Source organism: Lynx canadensis, chromosome B1 (genome assembly GCF_007474595.2).
Source record: "Lynx canadensis isolate LIC74 chromosome B1, mLynCan4.pri.v2, whole genome shotgun sequence".
NCBI lineage: Eukaryota > Metazoa > Chordata > Mammalia > Carnivora > Felidae > Lynx > Lynx canadensis.
This window is the reverse complement of record NC_044306.2, coordinates 113,232,685-113,253,545: the sequence shown is the minus strand read 5'-3', so window position 1 is coordinate 113,253,545 and position 20,861 is coordinate 113,232,685. Positions and strand designations below refer to the sequence as shown.

General features: G+C 37.6%; 1 protein-coding gene across 1 annotated transcript in view; it reads left to right on the top strand.

The window, feature by feature from the left end:
• The window catches only part of LOC115512320 (glutamyl aminopeptidase), an 86,788-nt gene extending 66,082 nt beyond the window's left edge, over positions 1-20,706 (top strand). The window contains exons 14-20 of the mRNA XM_030313253.1: positions 6,957-7,107; positions 8,109-8,182; positions 8,289-8,393; positions 8,482-8,652; positions 10,298-10,438; positions 17,301-17,379; positions 18,774-20,706. Of these exons, the coding sequence (XP_030169113.1) occupies positions 6,957-7,107; positions 8,109-8,182; positions 8,289-8,393; positions 8,482-8,652; positions 10,298-10,438; positions 17,301-17,379; positions 18,774-18,926 (874 nt within the window). The 3' untranslated portion in view covers positions 18,927-20,706. The remainder of the gene's footprint in view (positions 1-6,956; positions 7,108-8,108; positions 8,183-8,288; positions 8,394-8,481; positions 8,653-10,297; positions 10,439-17,300; positions 17,380-18,773) is intronic.
• The last annotated feature ends 155 nt before the right edge of the window (positions 20,707-20,861 follow it).

Sequence of the window (20,861 nt, the reverse complement as noted above, 5' to 3'; positions counted from 1 at the left end):
TCATCCTAGACATAAAAAAGCCTTCACTGGCCCCTTTGTCTGGGTTGGGTGTCCCTTTTGCGGACTCTGTATTTCACCATGATATGATATGGTCATTTCTTATTAATTGTCCATCTCACCTACCAAGCTACCAAACTGTAAGTTAGTGAGGGTAGGAGCCCAGATCATGTTCCCGGTGTATTTTATTCCCAGCTCCTGTGACTGGCCCATGGCAGAAGCTCATTAAATATGAGCTGAATACATACCTGAGGGATAGTATGCCAGCACTAAAGGAATGAGAGAACTATTTTACACAGACTTCCTCGATAATACACTGGAAGTCAGAAAACCTTCTCGACAGTTTTAAAGGAGGGAATGAGTAGGGCTAAAAAAGGAGCTGGGAAACCAGATTAAAATCTTGGTTCTGTATAACCTTAAGTAAATTTCTTAACCTCTCTCTGACTCTTGAGTAGAATGGAGGTGACCTGGTGAGACTTGTAAGAAATAAATGAAATAATGTGCATAAAGCGCCCCAAACAATGTCTGGCCTGTAGCAAGTACTTAATTCAAGTGTATCCCTTGACTGTCCCAGACACTGCACAGGCCTGGGAAATTAAGTGGTAAAGGAAGATAATATTTTAAAACATAATAGAACCATTAAGAATTCTTTTTGGGGGAAACTCTCCTCTGAATGCATCATGACCTTTTCCAAAGCTTGGCATCTTCTTGGCTGTTAGAAATTACACAGAATGGCACTATCTTTCTTTATGGTTTAATTCCCATCACAACACAATGCAGACAGTTCTTTTTGCTTTAAGAAGTGAAAGCCTCTTGAACAGCTCTCTCTGGGGGAACTGTGTATAAAGCAAATAACTCATGGAATTGAAAGACTTTCTCGCATTTGCTCAGCTCCTCGGCCACAGCCCCGTAAAATTTTGAAAAGATAAGGAAAGGAAGAAAGTGAAACAAATCTGAAAACCAAAAAGTATGTAGAGTCACACAGCAACCCATCTGGAAAATACCTGAGCTACCACCTGGGCTATTGAGCTATCACCCAATTTCTTTCTGTAACACATGAGGAAAACAAGACTCAGGGAAACAGTCCACTAGTGTTGACTGCAGCCAGGTACAGATCACTCTGAAGCTTTAGGGAGAAAAAAGCAGAAACACATCACATTCACACACAACACATTCAGATCACTCTGAAGCTTTAGGGAGAAAAAAGGAGTTACACAGGTAAGTGCCTGGGGTAGGATAAGAATTCATGCAGTTCCGCTCGGTTGTTCAAAGAGAAATGTAACTATCATGTTTCACAAGCAGGACTAAAAGAGCACATCTAAAAATAAATGCATTCTTGATTCCCCTGTCCCCAAATTTGAGGAGCCAGTACTCTTACTGCCCTGGATGAATATCCAGATGGGTACATTTGTCTAAGACAAGGAATAAAAATTCTTGCAACGCTTCAAGTCCCCCAGACAGGCTCAGTTTGAGTAGATGGCCAGTCCAGTAAAACCATCAAAGTTACCAACTTCCTTTAAAGTTCCTCCCTGCCCCCAACTCAGGCAGGTTGTAGGCCGGCTACTTGCAGCAGGAACAAGGTGCTTGATGTCCTCCCCATTGTTCGGCATGGAACTTCTACTTTTCCCCGCCCTTACTGGGCTGCCTCTGCTTCCTCCAGACCTAAGGCAAGGAGAGCCAGAAGGGAGAGCTTCCTTTAAGTTCCTCCCTGCCCCCAACTCAGGCAGGTTGTAGGCCGGCTACTTGCAGCAGGAACAAGGTGCTTGATGTCCTCCCCATTGTTCGGCATGGAACTTCTACTTTTCCCCGCCCTTACTGGGCTGCCTCTGCTTCCTCCAGACCTAAGGCAAGGAGAGCCAGAAGGGAGAGCTTCCTTTAAGTTCCTCCCTGCCCCCAACTCAGGCAGGTTGTAGGCCGGCTACTTGCAGCAGGAACAAGGTGCTTGATGTCCTCCCCATTGTTCGGCATGGAACTTCTACTTTTCCCCACCCTTACTGGGCTGCCTCTGCTTCCTCCAGACCTAAGGCAAGGAGAGCCAGAAGGGAGAGCAGGTGAAGGGAAGAAAGAGCCTGACATACTGTCCACATTTGGTGCCGTCTGAACTTCGTAGATGTTGAATACTGACTCTTTTCCTTGTGTGCTGTTTTCTTCGGGTGTTGGCCATCCACACCCATTTTTATTGCTAAGAGTCTTTCTCCTGCAGTTCCTTGAGGTGAGCAAGTGAAAACCTCAGAACCACCTCTGCTCCACAGGAAGTATTCATGTATCTTTTCTCCCAGCGTAGTCTGGAAGGATGGGCCACCCCATGCAGTCTTATCTCTTCACTGTGAGGCCAGAGCAGTAGTCAACCATAGTCTCTTATCCTTTAGATTTCTTGGGGTATCAGACGCCAGGCCACTGTGCCTCCAAACTCCGGGTTACACAGGTAAAACTCGTCAAGTGGTGTCATTAAAGCCTCTTTTCCTAAGCTTGACCTAGGGGGAAAAGCCTCTTGTATCCCTCTTTCCCCTGTGGAAGGAGAGCATTCACAGGACACTGACAGCGCTCCCAAAAGCCCTCTTTTATTTTTATTAAAAAAAATTTTTTAATGTTTATTTATTTTTGAGAGAGAGAGAGAAAGAGACAGAGTGTGGGTGGGGGTGGGACAGAGACAGAGGGAGACACAGAATCCGAAGCAGGCTCCAGGCTCTGAGCTGTCGGCACAGAGCACGACACGGGGCTCAAACCCACACACCGTGAGATCATGACCTGAGCTGAAGTTGGATGCTTAATTGACTGAGCCACCCAGGTGGCCCCCTAAAGGCTTCTTTTAAAATGTCTCTCTCCCCCTAGCCTCTCCAATGCCTGTAATAGGCTAGTGGTGGGTTATCAGCTAAGAATCAAAAAATCTATCCTGACCATGTTAGTTCCAATTTGGTGGGCCTGAATCTTACTTTGGGATTTAGGCCAAGGGGGGTGAGGCAAGGGGCCTTGCCAAAACTGAGACAGAAAGAATCCTTTTTTTTTTTTTTTTGTCCACCTGTTACCGTAGGTTTTTCCTTTTCAGTAGCTTATATTGTGCTCTGTGGCCCACTCTGTGCTACAGCCAGGAGAGGGGTGAAGAGTAACATAAGGGAAAGCAGAGAGTACTGGCTAGCAAGCCAGTGGGCGGGAGCAGGGGTCTCTAGGTGAAGAAGGGCAGAAAGGATGGCTTAAAGGGCCACCTAAGCTAATGATGTGGACAGAATTTCAGCCAGGCTTCACAGAGCAGTGGCTCCTGTGACATCCAAAGTGAGGAGCAGGTTAGCAAATAAAGACAGCCAGTGAACATCAGCTATGCCAGGTTACAGATCTCTAGGTCACTAGTTTTACCATTTTATAGGTGTCTGAGAGGTGACCAGAGCACAACACAGACCTGGATAAGCAACCTCACCCTCCCAATCTCCCCCCCACCCCAACGCCGCCCATGGACTCCCTTTTAAAGAAGGAGAAGTAATCAACTAAGACTCCAAAAAGGATCTATTTGTTTGCAAAGAGACTGTTTTAAGCCAGAAATTAGAATTTAATTGGCAAGTGAACCCTGAGAGATCAGACACATGGGAACTTTTGAAATTCTCCACACCACCCAAGGCTTTGCGGGGGACCATCAGCACATGAGGTCAGTTCCTTCCACCCAGGCACCTCTCTGAACTGTTTCTAATGTCCCAGTAAAGAGTAATGTTAGGCAAGACACTATGCTTACCTCAGCTTCTCTGAGGACTATGCTGTCTTTCCAGGTCACATCCAGGGAAGCAAAAACAAACCCTTTGTTACAGGATTCCCCAAACTTCCTGGCTGCCCTAGCCAAAGATAGAAGAGGAAGAATTCTCTCATTAGACCTGCTTGTCCTCTTGGCCATTGAGTTTGGTGGAAACTTTAAGTTTTACCTTCCCTCTTCTCTGGATTATAGGACAGTTTAAGTCCATCAAGCTAGGCTTCTGCTAGATTGATGGAAGATTTTTTTTTTTTAATGTTTATTGATTTTGAGAGAGAGAGAGAATGTGAGCAGAGGAGGGGCAGAGGGAGAGGGAGAGAGAGAGAATCCCAAGCAGGCTCCACACTTTCAGTGCAAATCCCAACGCATGGCTCCATCTCATGAACCTGAGATCATGACCTGAGCCGAAATCAAGAATCGAACATTCAACTGACTGAGTCACCCAGGTGCCCCTGGATGATTTTTGAATAAAGAAAATTCTTAACCACATCTGGCTTTCAGAAATGCTGTATGTCTATGGATTTAACTAATGGAATTTGAGACTTAAAGTTGCATAAGAATGATATCCTAGGTTGAGTTCCCTTTCTAGAAATAGAATATGAAATGTGGGTTAATGTATGTGTAGTTTATTGAGAGAGAACTCTCATGAGATAGGGAGTATGAGAAACAGAATGGGACAGGGATAAAAAGCTAAGCCATAATATGGTCTCAGATGGAGTCGAGCTTTGCTAGATTCCACTAGAAAGCTATGAATTGTGCTGAAGAGTGGGTCCAACTTGAGGGAAACAAGTTGGCTTATTTTATTCCTGAATCCTAAAATCAATGGCCAGGGGCGGGGATTGCATAACCTTTTAGGTAGGATGGCTGTATTTGGCCAAGGGCTAGTCTCTGAAGAAGGTGGCAGCTGTGAGCCAACACAGGACTGTAAGGGGATGTGAGAAGGGCACTAGAGATGACTTTGTTCTCAAAAGCAGGTCTTCACATGTGGTCCCAGCAGTATCAATACTACCTAGGAGCTTGTGAGAAATTCAGATTCTTAGGCTCTACTCCAAATCTGCCAAATCAGAACCCCTGCTAAATCAGGAGTATGTGATTGAATGAACTTTCCAGGTGTTGCTGATGTATGCTCAAATTTGAGAATCATAGTTCTAAATGATACTGCTCTTCAGGGCACCTAGGTTAAGAGTCCGACTTCAGCTGAGGTCATGATCTCGGGGCTCATGAGTTCAAGCCCTGTGTCGGACTCTGTGCTGACAGCTCAGAGCCTGGAGCCTGCTTCGGATTCTGTGTCCCCCTCTGCCCTACCCCCACTCACACTCTGTCTCAGTCTGTCTCTCAAAAATAAATAAACGTTAAATGATGCTGCTTTTCCTCTGGAGTTATCAAATACCAGTAGGAGCTGTGGAGTAACATAATTTGTGGAAAAAGAAAGGTGCATCAGCTAATTTCTCAAAATGTCATCCCTATAATAATCAGCAAAAATTCACTCCCAGTCCAGCATTCTGACCATATGACTCAGACTTAAAGAAAACAAGTGATACCAAAATGGAACTGTTGCGTAGCTATCAAGCATGTTGGAAAATATAAGGCAATGGGATAGGATATTGATTTTCAACATTTGAATACATAGTATTCCCTTCTTACTTCTACTTATGCTACCTAATTAGCCAATTCTTCTGGCCTTAGTAACCAAGACTCATTCCTTCCAGTCTTCACCTATCTGAAATGTACAGACCACTTGGCTTCTGACAAAACAATCTGTCATCCTTCCTAAACTTTCATTGTCCTCTTCGCTAAATTGATCCTCAGAGCAACAACTATTCTTCATAACCACCTTAAAAAATCACCAACTGGACATGGTTGTTGCTCTATCCACCAGGGAAAATAGAGAATCATTAAAATTAGAAAATTCTCAAGTTTCAAGTATCAACACAAAATTCTACATTTTTTTTTTTTTTACTTAACCAACATTCTGAATAAAACACACCGTTTCTCCATATTATTTATACTATTATTAAGGGAGGTTGAATGCTTCAAAATATAATTCCTTCTAAATAAGATCAGGAACTGAGAAAATAAGGGAAATCAACTCTCTGAACTGAAAACAAGCTGTGTATCATATCTCATTATGTAAATCAAATGATATCAAAGATTTGTATTCTTCTCTATCTGTCCAATATTAGTACATCCTGTAATCAAACTCTTGGGAAGAAATCAAGATATATTTACTGTCTTATTCATTCACAAAATAATTTCAAACATAATAGCCAACACATCAATATTACTAATTCAATAATTTAACATTTATTATTTAACTTAAACTTTCAAAATGTAATTTGAAAAGGCAGGATTCCCATCTAAGGTTCTTTTTTAAAACCTAGTCCAAAATGTGAGGCATAACAGATTTCTGAGAACAGTATTTCAAAAGGCTCTAGAATCCCTTTTAAGGAGGAAGAAATTGGATTCTTTAAACTTTGAAATGTCAATAGAAACTTCAGATTTTGTGGAAGAACAAAATCTATATTTACGAGTATTACTTGGAAGTATATGAAAAAGATGTTTTAATGGGCAATATAAGTTAAATTGGAATGTTTTAAGTATTCATAATTCATGAGTGTTGTCATTCATGCTTCTTCACATCAAATGTAATTTCCATAAGATATATTTATCACGGTACATATGTATATTACAATCAGCTTATGTCTATCCATCAATATTAGCCATAGCTAAATGGATTTTATCCAAAATTTTTTTTTTTAACGTTTATTTATTTTTGGGACAGAGAGAGACAGAGCATGAACAGGGGAGGGGCAGAGAGAGAGGGAGACACAGAATCGGAAACAGGCTCCAGGCTCTGAGCCATCAGCCCAGAGCCCGACGCAGGGCTCGAACCCACGGACCGTGAGATCGTGACCTGGCTGAAGTCGGATGCTTAACCGACTGCGCCACCGAGGCGCCCCTATCCAAAATTTTACCTCAGCAATTTTTCAAATGTACTTTTCAATATTCTGTCTTCCACTTTACTACTGAAAGTATGAAAGCACTAATGCATCATGTGAACAAACCTCTTTGACTTGCCCCCCCCCCAATAAATCCATTTTCTTAATTGTTTAATAGAAGGATTCTCATTAATATTGAATTCTGTGATTTCCGTATAAGTACTTTCAGTCAAATGAGTACTAGTCTACGGTTTTTAATTAACTGTTTTTTTTTTTCTCTTCCTTAGAGCTCAACTTCTAGATTATAAGATGGCTCTAAACTTGACCAAGTATCTCAGAATGGAAGAAGATTTTTTACCATGGCAGAGAGCAATTTCAGCTGTAACCTATATCATTAGCATGTTTGAAGATGATAAAGAGCTTTACCCTGTGATTGAGGTGATGTTAATGCTAGATCTTATGAAAGTAAATGTGTAGCAATTAGAAGAGTAGGGAGATTTCTGAGAGAAGGAGCTTCCAAAGCACATCGACCTGCCAGGTGAAATGAAAGGAAAGTACAATGACACGACTAGTCAAACCAAAGAGATGCTATCTCTGTTTTTTTCCAACTTGAAGTATGTCCGTATTTCTGGTTCAGTATACCACATAGTGATATATTTTAGTGTTGGAAAGAATATAAGAATTAATATTTTAGTTAAAATAGACAAGATACTAACTAGATCTTAGTTTTAATGGACTTGTCAATGTTAAAATGAATTTATTCTTACCAAAATATAACATTATATTTCCTTATTCTTACTGCTGTTATTTCCACGTTGAGAGTTTATGATGGGCTAGTCATTCTGATTACTTTGTTTTGTGATTTCTGACACACTTTGCTAGGTCACTTGCGATTTTAAGGAAATTCTGGATTCAAATCTGTAGCTCTTCTACTTGCTAAATGCAATAACTTGGACAAATGTTTTAATATTTGTGAATCTTCATTTCCTTCGTACAATAGGAATGTCAGCACTTCACTGTCCATGGCAATGGGATAGTGCAGACCACATAAAATAAAAACCCTTTGTAAATCCAAAAGCAATATACATACATTAGTTATCACTATTTTAATGTCATCAATACTTGATTAATCTTCTTAGTGCAGTAGGTAGGTCAGGTGTTACTCTACTTATCACAAATGTTAACTAAAAAGTAGAGCTTAAAAGGGGCTTACCCAACGTTTTACAAAACATTAGAGAATCACCCAGGATGTTCTTATCTTCAGGACTGAAGCAAATTTGCAATGTGATAGAACTGAATACTTCCCTTCCCTAACGAGAGACCCGAAGTTCTCTGGACTAGTATGAAAGAAGATTACAACAGGGGCTTTATATTATAATTATTAAGAAACTTGATAAACAGTAAATTCTTATTCACTGTACATGGTGCTTTTATTTCAGGAATACTTCCAGAGTCAAGTGAAGCCCATTGCAGATTTTCTGGGATGGAATGATATCGGAGACCACCTTACAAAGTTATTTCTTACATTTTTAAATTTTCACTTAATTATTTGTCAGTGTATGTTAAAACATGTTAAAAAGTGCTCAAGGCCCCAGCTTTGTGTGTGTTTGTTTTTTAAGGTTACTACGTGCTTCCGTATTAGGGCTTGCGTGCAAGATGGGAGATCGAGAAGCTTTGGACAATGCTACCCAATTATTTCAGCAGTGGCTGAGTGGGACTGTAAGGTGACTGTCCAGCATGTGTTCATTTCTAGAGGCCTTCGAACTTAGAAATGAAGACTTTAAACCTCTGAAACACTGTTTCTTCTTCTAGGCTTCCTGTAAACCTCAGGCTTCTGGTATATCGGTATGGAATGCAGAACTCTGGTAATGAGACTTCATGGAACTATACTCTTGATCAATACCAGAAAACTTCATTAGCTCAGGAAAAAGAAAAACTACTGTATGGATTAGCATCGGTGAAGAATGTTACTCTTCTGTCCAGGTAACTTTTTTCTTCACTTATATGAATGGCATTTGATGGCTTATGTGTCACTTTAAGATGCTAATTAAAGTAAGATACATTTCCAAGAACATCTATTAAAACATATTTTCCCAGCAAGAAACAAAATATCCATGTAAGAGTGGAATAAAGAAGTGTAACCTCACATGAAAACATGCTGGAAGTAGGCAGTTTCTAGTTGTGAGCAGTGGTTCAATGTTTTCATCCAGGACCTGGGGTGTTTCTCTTTCTATTCTGCCATCCTCAACATATTGGATGTCTTACAACTTCTAGAGCTCCAAGTATTTTGTCTTCACACAAATATGTTAAGTGAAAGCAGAACAAGAGCAAAGAGTTTCTCCTCACAAGTTTCTTTTATGCTAAAGTTGAATTATCTCCACTTCCCCTCATAACTAGAACTGGATCACACTTGATCATTCTGGGTTATACTCTAGGTCTACCACTTGATCATTTGCTGACTAGGAAGAACTTGAATTCCTTTGACTGATTTGGGCCATCGTCATACTCTGAGGCTGGGGTAGGAGCCTACCTACTTCCCTAGGATCAAGGATACCTTGATCCAAGCCCAGAACAAAATTGTTTCTGTCAGCAGAGAAGGAGTATCTGCCACAATATGCACACACACACACACACACACACACACACACACACACACACACACAAATACATTTATATTCCACTCAGAAAGACTGCTTGAAGACCATCTATGAATCTTCTCCCACTACACCTATGCCTCCAAATCAACTAACATCTGTCTTCATTCATTTGTTGTATAGTTATGGTTTCTGAGTTATTTACTTCATTCATTTAACCAACACTGAGGATGTCCTTTCTATATATAGGTCTATAAACTGTGGGAATAAAAATGAATAAGATGTGATATCTATCCTTGAGAAGCTTATAGCTCATGAGAGAGGCACAGTATAAATGGGAAATTACAATGCAATACCCAATTTGTAAGGACTATTGGCAATGCCTTGTATCCACCTGGCAGAGCCAATAATACTTTTTCACCATCTTATCTCAAAGTAGATGCCAATTCTCCTTCTCGCTGCCCTAAAATAGTCTATCAAGAACTTGATCGTTTTGCCACTCCATAAAACATGATATTGATCCGTTATTTTGATGGCATTGTTCTATCTGATGAGAAAATTAGCAAGTGCTTACATGCCTTACTAAGACTCTTATGAATTAGAGGATAAAAGATAAGTTACACAAAAATTCAGGACCACCACTAAAGTGCAGTTTCTGGAAGTTCACTGGTCTAGAGTATGTCAAGGTATGCCCTCTAGGTACAGCCATGGTATAAAGTTAATAAAAAATCTATTGATTTGGTCACTTAATTTATCTTGGACTTATTTGCATTATACTATAATTATAGGTAATTAATCTAACCATATAGGTTACGTTAAAAGGTTGTTTCCTATAATCTAAGGAAGAACAAATAAGATGTGACTATTATCCTCTAGAAAATAAAAGTATAAATACTTTCCCTTAATTTACTGGCTCCCTTTTTTTCCCCCAGTGGGATAAAAAGTGGGTGAAGTGCTTTTATTCAATAAATGCAGTTAATTTTTAAAAGTTAATAGCTAAAATTTGAATTGTTTTTCTCTTTGGATTTTCTTAGATATTTGGATTTTCTCAAGGACCCAAATCTTATTAAAACTCAGGATGTGTTTACAGTCATCCGATATATCTCATATAACAGCTATGGGAAGACCATGGCCTGGAATTGGATTCAACTCAACTGGGACTATCTAGTCAACAGGTGGGATAATCAGCTAATGGTCTGTTGTTCTCTTTGTTTGATATCATCTACATATTCTCTTTCTTTTTGCTGTGCTTTCTCTGACATTTATACAATATCTGGAATGGCATATTATTAGAAATAAAGAATCATGGTAGTTTCCTCCTAAGGAAGTAATATACTAGTTAATTTTAGGCCTAATTCCTTTTCTGGAAGTTATTGTTTTAACTGATCTACAGAGTTCTGAAATCTGGAGAGATGCCTAAATTGTATTATTTTTAGTTTGGTTAAAATAAGTTAATATAAATCTCCCTGTTGTGTTAGCACTTAGTATAATTGCAGACACATATTTATTCTCGATTAATATTTAATGAAAACGAAGTGAGAACTTCTGGACCTAGGTTCACATTGTAGCTCTATATCTTACTGAGCTTATATGGATGATAATTTTTATCTCCCTTGACCAGATAATTAAACTTTAGGTATTTTGAAAACTTCTTAAAAAGGGACCTATATTTCCCAGGCAATAGCAATCTTAAGATGGGAAATAGAAAGGACAAGAGAACAAGTCAAACTAAAGGAATGCTTTCCCAAATTTATTTCTTCAGCCCCATGTAGAAGAAATGTTGCCATTCTTGGTGCTAATCTTCTAAATTTAATGCTTACTCCCATTAAAAAATAGATCCCAAATAAATGTGCAAACATTGACCAAAAGACCTTTACTGTGTGCAATCCCCACGGTGGGAAATGGGCCGTTATCCTCTCCTAATCTCTCCTGTTTTCCCATCAGCACTACCTAGTTGACAATGACTTATCAGAGATACTAACTATGAAGAAAATTTTCTGTTCTCTTTTTTACCCCATCATTCATCAGACTGCCATTAGGTTCCTTCACATTTCTTATCCTTCTGAGATCCAGATTGTATCTGTATGTTTCGGCCCCAATACCCTACATTGCTTTTGCCTATTTGTGATGAATTTTTCCCCTTTCTGTTCTTGTAATTATTGAATGAAACTGCTCCATCTGTATGAAGTTTGATGTGTGTGCATGTGCGTGTGCGTGTGCGTGTGTATGTGTGTGTGATGCCTGTCCATCTGTGTATAACCATTTCAATGAAAGGCATGATGGAATTAATAAATCTACCTATTGGGAACATGTTGTTATCTGGAGATAACACTTCATATTATGCAAGCTAGTACCTTCCATTTGCTTACTATATGCCTAGTGACATGTACTGAGTTTTTTGTTTTAATCAAAAAGACCGTAAGTCATTTTTTTTGGCATTTGCTGCAAGAAACCTATGCAGATAAAGAGTGCTTACTTTTGAATTATTATAAAAAAATAAGTAAATAATGTTCCATTTTGCATAATAAAGTGGCCATTCCCTTATTGTTTATTAAATATAATACTTCTCAAGGCCTATTTGAATAGTTCTAGTGTGATTGATTTCAAATAATGCATATTTCATTTAAAAAATTAGTTCACTGTCATTCCTCTTAATAATTAAGAACTAGAAAAAAACAGGTGTTACTTTGTCATAAAAGTCATAACCATCTGGTCCTAAAGTAAATTAGACCTAATCCTGAAATTAAAAAAAAAAAAATGATAAACTATTTCCAGTGCTACTTCCAAAACCCTTGCCCAGGGCTTTTAATATTTCTTCATAGTCTAATGATCTAATTCTCATGAGGCATTATTTCACATAGACTCAAACATAAAATTATATTACAACCACATGGTGAACACAAAAATAACGCCCAATATTAATTATGGTTAGTTTGAATAAATAGAATTTTCCCACTAAAATTGGATAGGATAAATTAAACAAAAATGAGCAAGCTATATACAAATATGTTCAAACTTGAATATTTTCCAGAATTCAAATGAGTGGTTTTCCTGCCTAGGATGCTGAACAATTTATTGTCATCCTAAAATAAATAAGCTGCTTTTTTATAAAGGGTTTGTCATATGACTTTTATGACAACTGATGGCCACATCACTAATGCCCTTTCTAGTTTGAGACTTAACCAAAAAGTTCCAAGGATACTTCAGCAATTATTCTTTGATTTTGTTTATCCCAGTAAGGTCTTAGATGAAACTGTGAAGGGGAATGAACTTAGTAAGTCAGTAGTGTGGTGTGTTAGAGTTTGATTTTAATTTATGACTATGGATGAAAATTAAGTCAGTAGAGACATGATTGTAACTATTTAAAGACTGCCTCAAACAAAAAAAAAATAATTAGAATTTAATTAAAAGTTTTATGAGCATGAAATAATTTCTTTTGAATTATATGATAAAACTTATGTAAATATTAAATCCAAGAAGAGGATTGTTACATAATATTATTTTTAAAATATTGAAGATAAATCTTTATTTTAGTTTTATTTTAGTTTACTTTAGTTTAGTTTAAAGTAATTAATAGGATAAATATACAGCATATTTCCCTTTAAATGCTACAGGCTATGTGATGTTGGTTTATTGGGATAAACATATTTTGTTCTGACATTTTTAGTATTTATACAAGTAGTTTCAGTCTTTACTCAATCTCTCCATTGCTAGTTCCCCAAAATATTCTTTAATTTATAGTCACTAGGAACAAAGCAGAAGAGGAATATTACAGGAGTTATTAGAAAGTCACTGAGAAAAATTGTTTTCTTATCTCTAATTAACAGACTTTCTTTGAATCTATAGAATATCATTACAGCAACTTAGTGTGATTCTCCTTTTTTATTTTTATCATTTTTATTTTTTGTGTGATTCTCCTTTTTAAAATCCCCATTTTCTAATTATAAAATGAGTATGTATTTTATTGCACAAAATACAGATAAGCAAAAATAAGGATGCAAAAATCACTCATAATTCTACCATTTAGAAATAACCCTTATTGTCACACCACTGTTTCCTTGAGTTATTTTCCTACGGCTGTTTATTTATAAAAATCAAATCATATTATACATATGATTTTATAACCTGCTGTTTCCCCTGCATCATCCTGTATCATGGATGTCTTTTCATGTCTTTAAGTATGCTTCTTCAATGTTATTTCTAATGCTCAATCATATTTCAATGTGTAGATACATCTTAGTTTATTTGGCCAATCTCCATATGTTGGATCATAAAATTGTTCCAAACTTTGTGATGAATGTGGCAGAACTGTCACCCAGAAAAAAAATTACTCCTATCCTTGCTAATTGAGTATATAAAAACTGATATCTCATTTTAAATATAATTCTTTCACCCAGTAAATATTGTGTAACATCCATTATGTGCTAGGCACTGTGTCTGGCATTGAAGATACGATAGTAGAAACATACCTGGTTCTCTGTCCTCATGGAGCTGAGAATCTGGTGATGGAGTCCAATATTAATTAAAGAACCACACTAATACATGTATACTTAAACCTGTAATAACTACAAATAGAAGAGGTTCTATGTACACTGAAAGAATGTAAAAGGGAAACTGACCAAGTCAGGAGAAGTTGGACTTTAAGGGCTTCCCCAAGGAAGTGACAATTGAGCTGAATTCTAAAGGAAAAGTGGGGGTGACTTATGTGAACAGGAGGTGAAGCACTCTTGGCTGAATGCCTACTATCAGAAAAGTAAAAAGATAATGGCCAACCTTTGCAGGGTCAGGTTAATATTTGGGCTGTTGTTATAAGAGCAATGATAAGCCACTAAAGGGTTTTAAGTAAGAAAGTGAAATGATTGATTTTACTTTAAAAAGAAAGCTCTGGTAGTAAGTCACAGACCTAGATAGGGGCCAGAGTGGGTTTGAGAGAAGCAGTCAGAGAGCTACTAGAACAGTCCCAGCAAAAGATAGTGGCAGATTGGACGATGGATGTAATGATGAAGATGAAGAGATAGGAACGACATTTAGAACTTGGTGAATTAGAAACAGGACCGTCGTGAGGGGGCAAGGATAGTGCCTAGATTTCTAGAAAACATAAGGCTTGTAGAAGGAGAACAATGGCTTCAGTTTGCTATTTATGATGCCTTTGAGTCTCTTTTGAGATGTTGAAGTAGAGATGGTTTCAAGGAAGTTATAGTCCCTTGTCAAATGCTTAAATATTTAAGTTTAAAGTAAATCCAAGGTCAAAAAATGCCCATTATATTTACTGGCATAAGAGCTATTAATATCTCTAGAGATCTAGTTTCTCAGTGGAGTGATGGGGGCAGAACCTAAATTGAAGCAAGTTAATAAAACAGTCAATGGTGAAAAAATGAAGACAAGAAATGTAGAGGACTCTGAAAAATTTGACTCTGGGGGGCGCCTGGGTGGCCTAGTCAGTTAAGCGTCCGACTTTGGCTCAAGTCATGATCTCACAGTTCACAGGTTCAAACCTTGCATCGGGCTCTGTGCTGATAGCTCGGAGCTCGGAGCCTGGAGCCTGCTTCAGATTCTGTGTCTCCCTCTCTCTCTGCCCCTCCCCCACTCACACTCTGTCTCTCTCTGTCTCTCAAAAATAAATAGACATTAAAAAATTTATCAAAAATAACAATAAATTCTTTTAAAAAAATAAGTTAACTCTGGATGTCAAGGTGAGAAAAAATATATTAAGAGAGAGATGCCAGATCAAGGAAGAGGAGTTTTTTCTTTCTTTATGTGGAAGATCATTTTAATATGTTTAATATATTTTAAAACTGATGAGAAAGACCCAGTGAAGAATGAGAGCTTTAACATGTAGTACAGAAAAGATTCTTTAAAATTTTTTTTTAACATTTATTTTTGAGACAGAGAGAGACAGAGCATGAACGGGGGAGGGCCAGAGAGAGAGGGAGACACAGAATCTGAAACAGGCTCCAGGCTCTGAGCTGTCAGCACAGAGCCCAACGCGGGGCTCGAACTCACGGACCGCGAGATCATGACCTGAGCCGAAGTCGGACGCTTAACCGACTGAACCACCCAGGCGCCCCCAGAAAAGATTCTTTCAAAAATAAAGTTTTTAAGTGGAGAGAAGTCGGAACCAATGCACAGATGATAGAAGAAAACTAGGTATCTTTGTATATTTGCAAACTAAAAGATGTAGGAGTTACTATATATTTTCTCTGTGGATTAGAAGACAAGGTCATCTTTGTTGGAGAGGGAGGAAAGCAGGAGAACGTCTGGAGGTTGGAAGAGAGTGACAACACTTGAAAAAAGTAATTCAAGGATAAAGAGAATGAATTGACCAGGGTAATGTAGGAGGACTGTCAATGTGGAGGGTCCATTTAAGATTGATATTCATGAATTTTTAGTGAAACATTATGAAGAAAGTTGGGTGACCGTCCTTGACAGATTAGCCACCTGGTGCAAACACAGAGGAAATGGGCAGTTGATTTTCTCCAAAGCTGGATTTCTGCTGGAAACAAATTATTAAACTATAAGGGAGTTTAGGGCTTAGGAAAAAAAATGTTGAAAATGGTAGACCAAGGAATCAAAACTATATAAGAAAATAAGTGCAAGGAAAAGGAAGATCTGATGGTCTGGTGGCACTGGACCTGGTACACTGACAATGGTTAGTTATTAGAACATTTCATGTTTTTTCCCATTGGCATATTTTGTCTTTATGTTTCTTCTGCAAACTGTGGATTCATTTCCTTGATAATTTCACGTTGGTATATTTCTCCCTTTTACCAATTTATATAGTGAAATGTATTTGTATAGTGAAGAACTGTATAGTGAAATATTTACATAGTGAAAATATTTGCTCTTTTCGCATCAAAACAACAAATTTTGACTTAATTTTATGAGGTTGAATTTTAGTATAAACAATTTTTAAGATGTGTGTAATAATCTTAGTTTTTATCTCCATGGTTTCTGCTTCTGTTATGTGATAATTTTTAAGTATAGAATTTCTCCTACCATTTGTTTACCTCTCTATATAGTGATATATTTTCTTTTATTCTTCTCTGGCATTCCAGTGGTTCAAAGTTAATACATAATTCTTGTGGTTGTTTTTCTTACACTTTGACTAGTTGTGATGAGATTTTTACCTGTATCATAATTATTCATATTACGGTCTGTAAGGAAATTTCTGATCCTTGCTCTTTAAGAGAAAAAGTGCAAAAGGGAAAGGAATCGAGTATCATCTCTAAAATCCTATCTTTGCACTTAGCTGTGTCTTTGCTTAGTCTAATATAGATCATATAGGCTAATATAGACCAATATGGTATGCAAGTAGCTAATAGAGCTTTTTGAAAGAAGAAATAGCTTATATTCAAATTTCTGCACCTGCGGGAAGATGCACGGAGTATTTGTCAGAATAAAGGTGACTAGAATAAAGATACCCTGCTGTATCGAAAATACAGACATGCAAAGCTTAAAGGATATGCGTAATTATTTCTCACTCACGTTAGTCTGCTGAAGTGAGCATTCTAAGTTGTTGAAGTAGTTCTACTCTATGAGACATAGGACCTTATCCGATTGGTGTGGTTGAAGGTTGGAGGGAGGGGAGAAAAGGAAGTCCAAGGCAAGCGATTTTCCTTTACCGAAGCAAGGAGGCAGTGGTTGAACATACCGCTTCTGCTCGTGTTCCACTGATACGAACTGAGCCACCCATCTGCACCTCGCTATGAGGGAGGCTGGCAAATGTGATCTCTATCCGGGTTCTCACAGTGCAGGAAAGAAGAACAGATTTGGGGAATACAGCAAGCAGTCTACCACATCCGGGATAGTGTTGTGGATCTGTCTACAAAAAAAGTGAAGGATTTACTAAGAATGTTTCCTGAATAGAAATATTAAATTAAATGTGTTTCCATGTTTTACTTACTCTGCAAATTACTTTAACACACACACATGCACACGCACACACACACAAATCAAAAGCAGATGTCTACATCCAGAGAAATGATTTAAAGTTCTAGGCACTTATATTCCCTTTTACTTCCTTAAACTTCTCTTTAGATACACACTCAATGACAGAAACCTTGGCAGAATTGTCACCATAGCAGAACCATTCAACACCGAACTGCAGCTCTGGCAGGTATGAACAGAAATCCCTCTGGACTTGTCCAGGAAGAAAGAATTTAACTGTTTTCTTTGTTTCAAACAGAAATGGCATTTTCTCTATTCGGGTCTCAGAAGACAGGGAGAAAGAAATAATTCTTATATCTAATTAAATGTGTACCTATTTTTTTCTAAACTGAAAAACATTCAAATAATCAAGAAACAAAGTTTAAAAGTGGAGAAAGCTGAGACCTTGGGAGGCTTAGAAGGCTACCTTTTGGCTTACCAAAGCTTGGATAGTATGTGTCCCCTAGTAAATGTAGCCTGGAATAAGATGGTCAAGATTTGATTCCTCTTAAAATTCATAGTTTTGGAATTAAACTTTTTTAAATGTTTATTTTTTAGAGAGGGAGAGAATGTGTGTGAGTGGGGGAGCGCCAGAGAGAGAGGGAGACACAGAACCTGAAGCAGGCTCCAGGCTGTCAGCACAGAGCCCAACGTGGGGCTTGAACCCACAAACCATGAGATCATGACCTGAGCTGAAGTCCAACACTTAACTGACTGAGCCACCCAGGCACCCCTTTATAGTTTTGGAGTTTAAAGACTTTTTAGGTTTCAAATTATCTCAGTTCCCAGAAGGAAAAACATTTATTAATGTTGGACAAATAGAGATCATATGAATTTTCAGTATCTGCATATTATATGTTGGAATGATAATATTCTGTGTATTAAGAAACAAAATTCAGGCACCTGGATGGCTTAGTCAGTTGGGTGTCCAGCTCTTGATTTCAGCTTATGTCATGATCTCATGGTTCATGGACCAGTGCAGAGCCTGCTCCCTCTCTCTCTGCACCTTCCCCACCTCAAAAACTAATTAGTTAATTAATTAATTAATTTAGAAAGAAACAAAAGAATTCTCATTTTTGTAAGTAGCAAACAACACTATAATTGAATTTGGGGAAAGACTTTGGAAGGAAGAGGGAAAATAGAACGAAGGTTAAAAGAGATGTTATTGGAAGTCCTTAATAAGTGAATTGAGAGTATATTAACATATTCCAGACTCCTGAAGTGAAAGGCTAATAAGGAAAGCCATCATTCCACAGACCAGGTTTTCCAGGGAATGCCTGGGGAATGCATAGGAAACAGAGAAAGCCCCAGAAGCACAGCAGGCCATGCCAGCAATTTAGTGTGCTTCTCCTTCTCCAATATGGCAGAGCCTCCTTTGACTTGACATGGTGCCAGAAGTCCAGTAATGACTGCTAATGTAAGAGATGGGCTTAATCTAAACGATGCACCAAGACTGTACCTCGGTGTTGTACAATAATAATGAATTTCCAGGGAAGAAAGAAACCAATCCAGTTTGTAAGTAAAAGTCTTGAAGACTAGTTGGGCTTAAAATGACTTTCTTCATTATTTCCCTTTCTTTTCTAGATGGAAAGCTTTTTCAAAAAATATCCAGAAGCTGGAGCAGGAGAAAAACCTAGGCAGCAAGTGCTGGAAACAGTGAAGAACAATATTGAGTGGTTAAAACAAAATAGAAACACCATAAGACAATGGTTTTTGGATTTACCTAAGAATGGTTAATGTGTTCAAATACCATGTTTTAATTTTGTGAATCTGTTGTTTTTCCTGTTAAACATTTGGTGGCCTAATTTAGAAGCACCATGGAGGGAGTCTTATACCCAGATACTGCTTTTGCTAAGTAGTGTGTTTATATGTCTTGCAAAACTTTTAAATTGTTCTTCTTTGTTTATGAAGGAAGATACTAATAGAGTAGTTAATGTACTCAGGGATTTCTTCTAAGTGTACTTCATAGGAGATTCTTTGCAAACTGAAGAGAATTTAATAGCCATTTTAATGTCTTTAAATATCATTCTTTATATCTTAAATCTGTGAAAATAGAACAATTTGGTCTTAGCTTTACATTTTTAGTACCAAAGAAACACCACTTAATCTTCTCTCTTGATTGATTTTTAAAGTTTAAATACCAGTACTTGAGGGACCAAAATTACCATCTTAATCTTTATTTTATTATTCAGAATTACACATATCTAATATCATTATATTCACATGTGTCCTACTCCTTTAAATCCTAAAAAGTAACCCAGGTTTAAATTTTACTCAAGGATTGCATGAATTAGCCAAATAAATGGCTTTTGCCTTCACTATAAAATCAACAAGTGAACTCTCTTTGCCTTTCTAAAATAAATCTGAATGATTAACTTGAAAAAATATATTGTTTTCCAGTGTCACTTTACTCTCGAATAATAATGACTGTAGCGTTCCCCAAATAATTTAGCATGAGGCAAATATGATTCAAGAACCTAGCCTTTTTCATGCTTGGTACTCTGTCATCCTGTTCCATTCCCTACAAAGCTCCTTCAAATATGCTATGAAATTAGAGGGAAGATAGTGCTTAACTTTGCTCCATGGATTTTAGAGGAAAAAGGCTAAATAATTGGAAACTGGTCAGGAAAGAGAGAAGGCTGATTATTCCATAAAACTAAATGGAATTAGAATTTAGCTTTGATCTAACCTAGCAATCTAAGTGTGAAAATGAGGAAACCCATGTATGTCTCCAGCATGACTCTGCATATCTGAGGATATTTCTTCTTACAGACAACTTTTATGTATAAGCCCTTAGATCCTAATCCATACAGAATAGCACCGATCAAATTTATGTTCGTGACTTGATTAAAGACATCAATTTTGTAGAAGCCGGTGGCAAGAATATGTTTAATATGGCACTTGGTGCCTAGTGGACCCACAATGTAAGTCCAATAGGCAGAAAAGAAGGTAAATGACTATGTTCCAGTCTGCTATATCTAGAAAATCTAAATTTATTTGGGACCTTCAGAAGTATAAAATAATTTAAGATTGGTCTGATGATAATTCAAGCATATAAGAACAATGAAAATCTTAGCTTTGACTTTACTTACATAATAATGTGCCTCCATTAATACTCCCAAATTTTGTAAACTTTCCTACTGCTCTTTCATAATTATTGCTTCTCAATCTACGCAGCTAAACTGGCAAATTCAAATGTGGACTGGGGGAAAAAGATTAAAAAAAAAAAAGAAATTTCCAGACCAGAACTTTAAAAATATTTAAAGAAGAAGAAAAGAAGAAAAGACACATTAACACCATAAATCATCAGGAAAGTCCCACTATCCTCATGAGGCTTAACACCCTAACTTCAGATTAATCATAATCAAAACCAGCAGTTCAAGTCTATGTATTGTTTCAACTGGACAAATAAGGAGTGGAATGGTTTATCCTCCTGCTTTATGTAATAAATAATTTTTTAAAGAAAAATGTAAGTTTGAGAGCGATGGTAAATAAAGAAATTCCAACTTGCCTAGAAGTTATTCTGTGTCCTTCCACTTTAAGCACCACAATGGAGAATCAATTGCTTAGCTTTCTTTACCCCACGTGAAAAAGAAATGTGTACACCTCCGTCATAATAACTCCACTAGCCCTTTGGGCCCTTCCAATAAGCATCTGGTTTTTAAAAGGCTG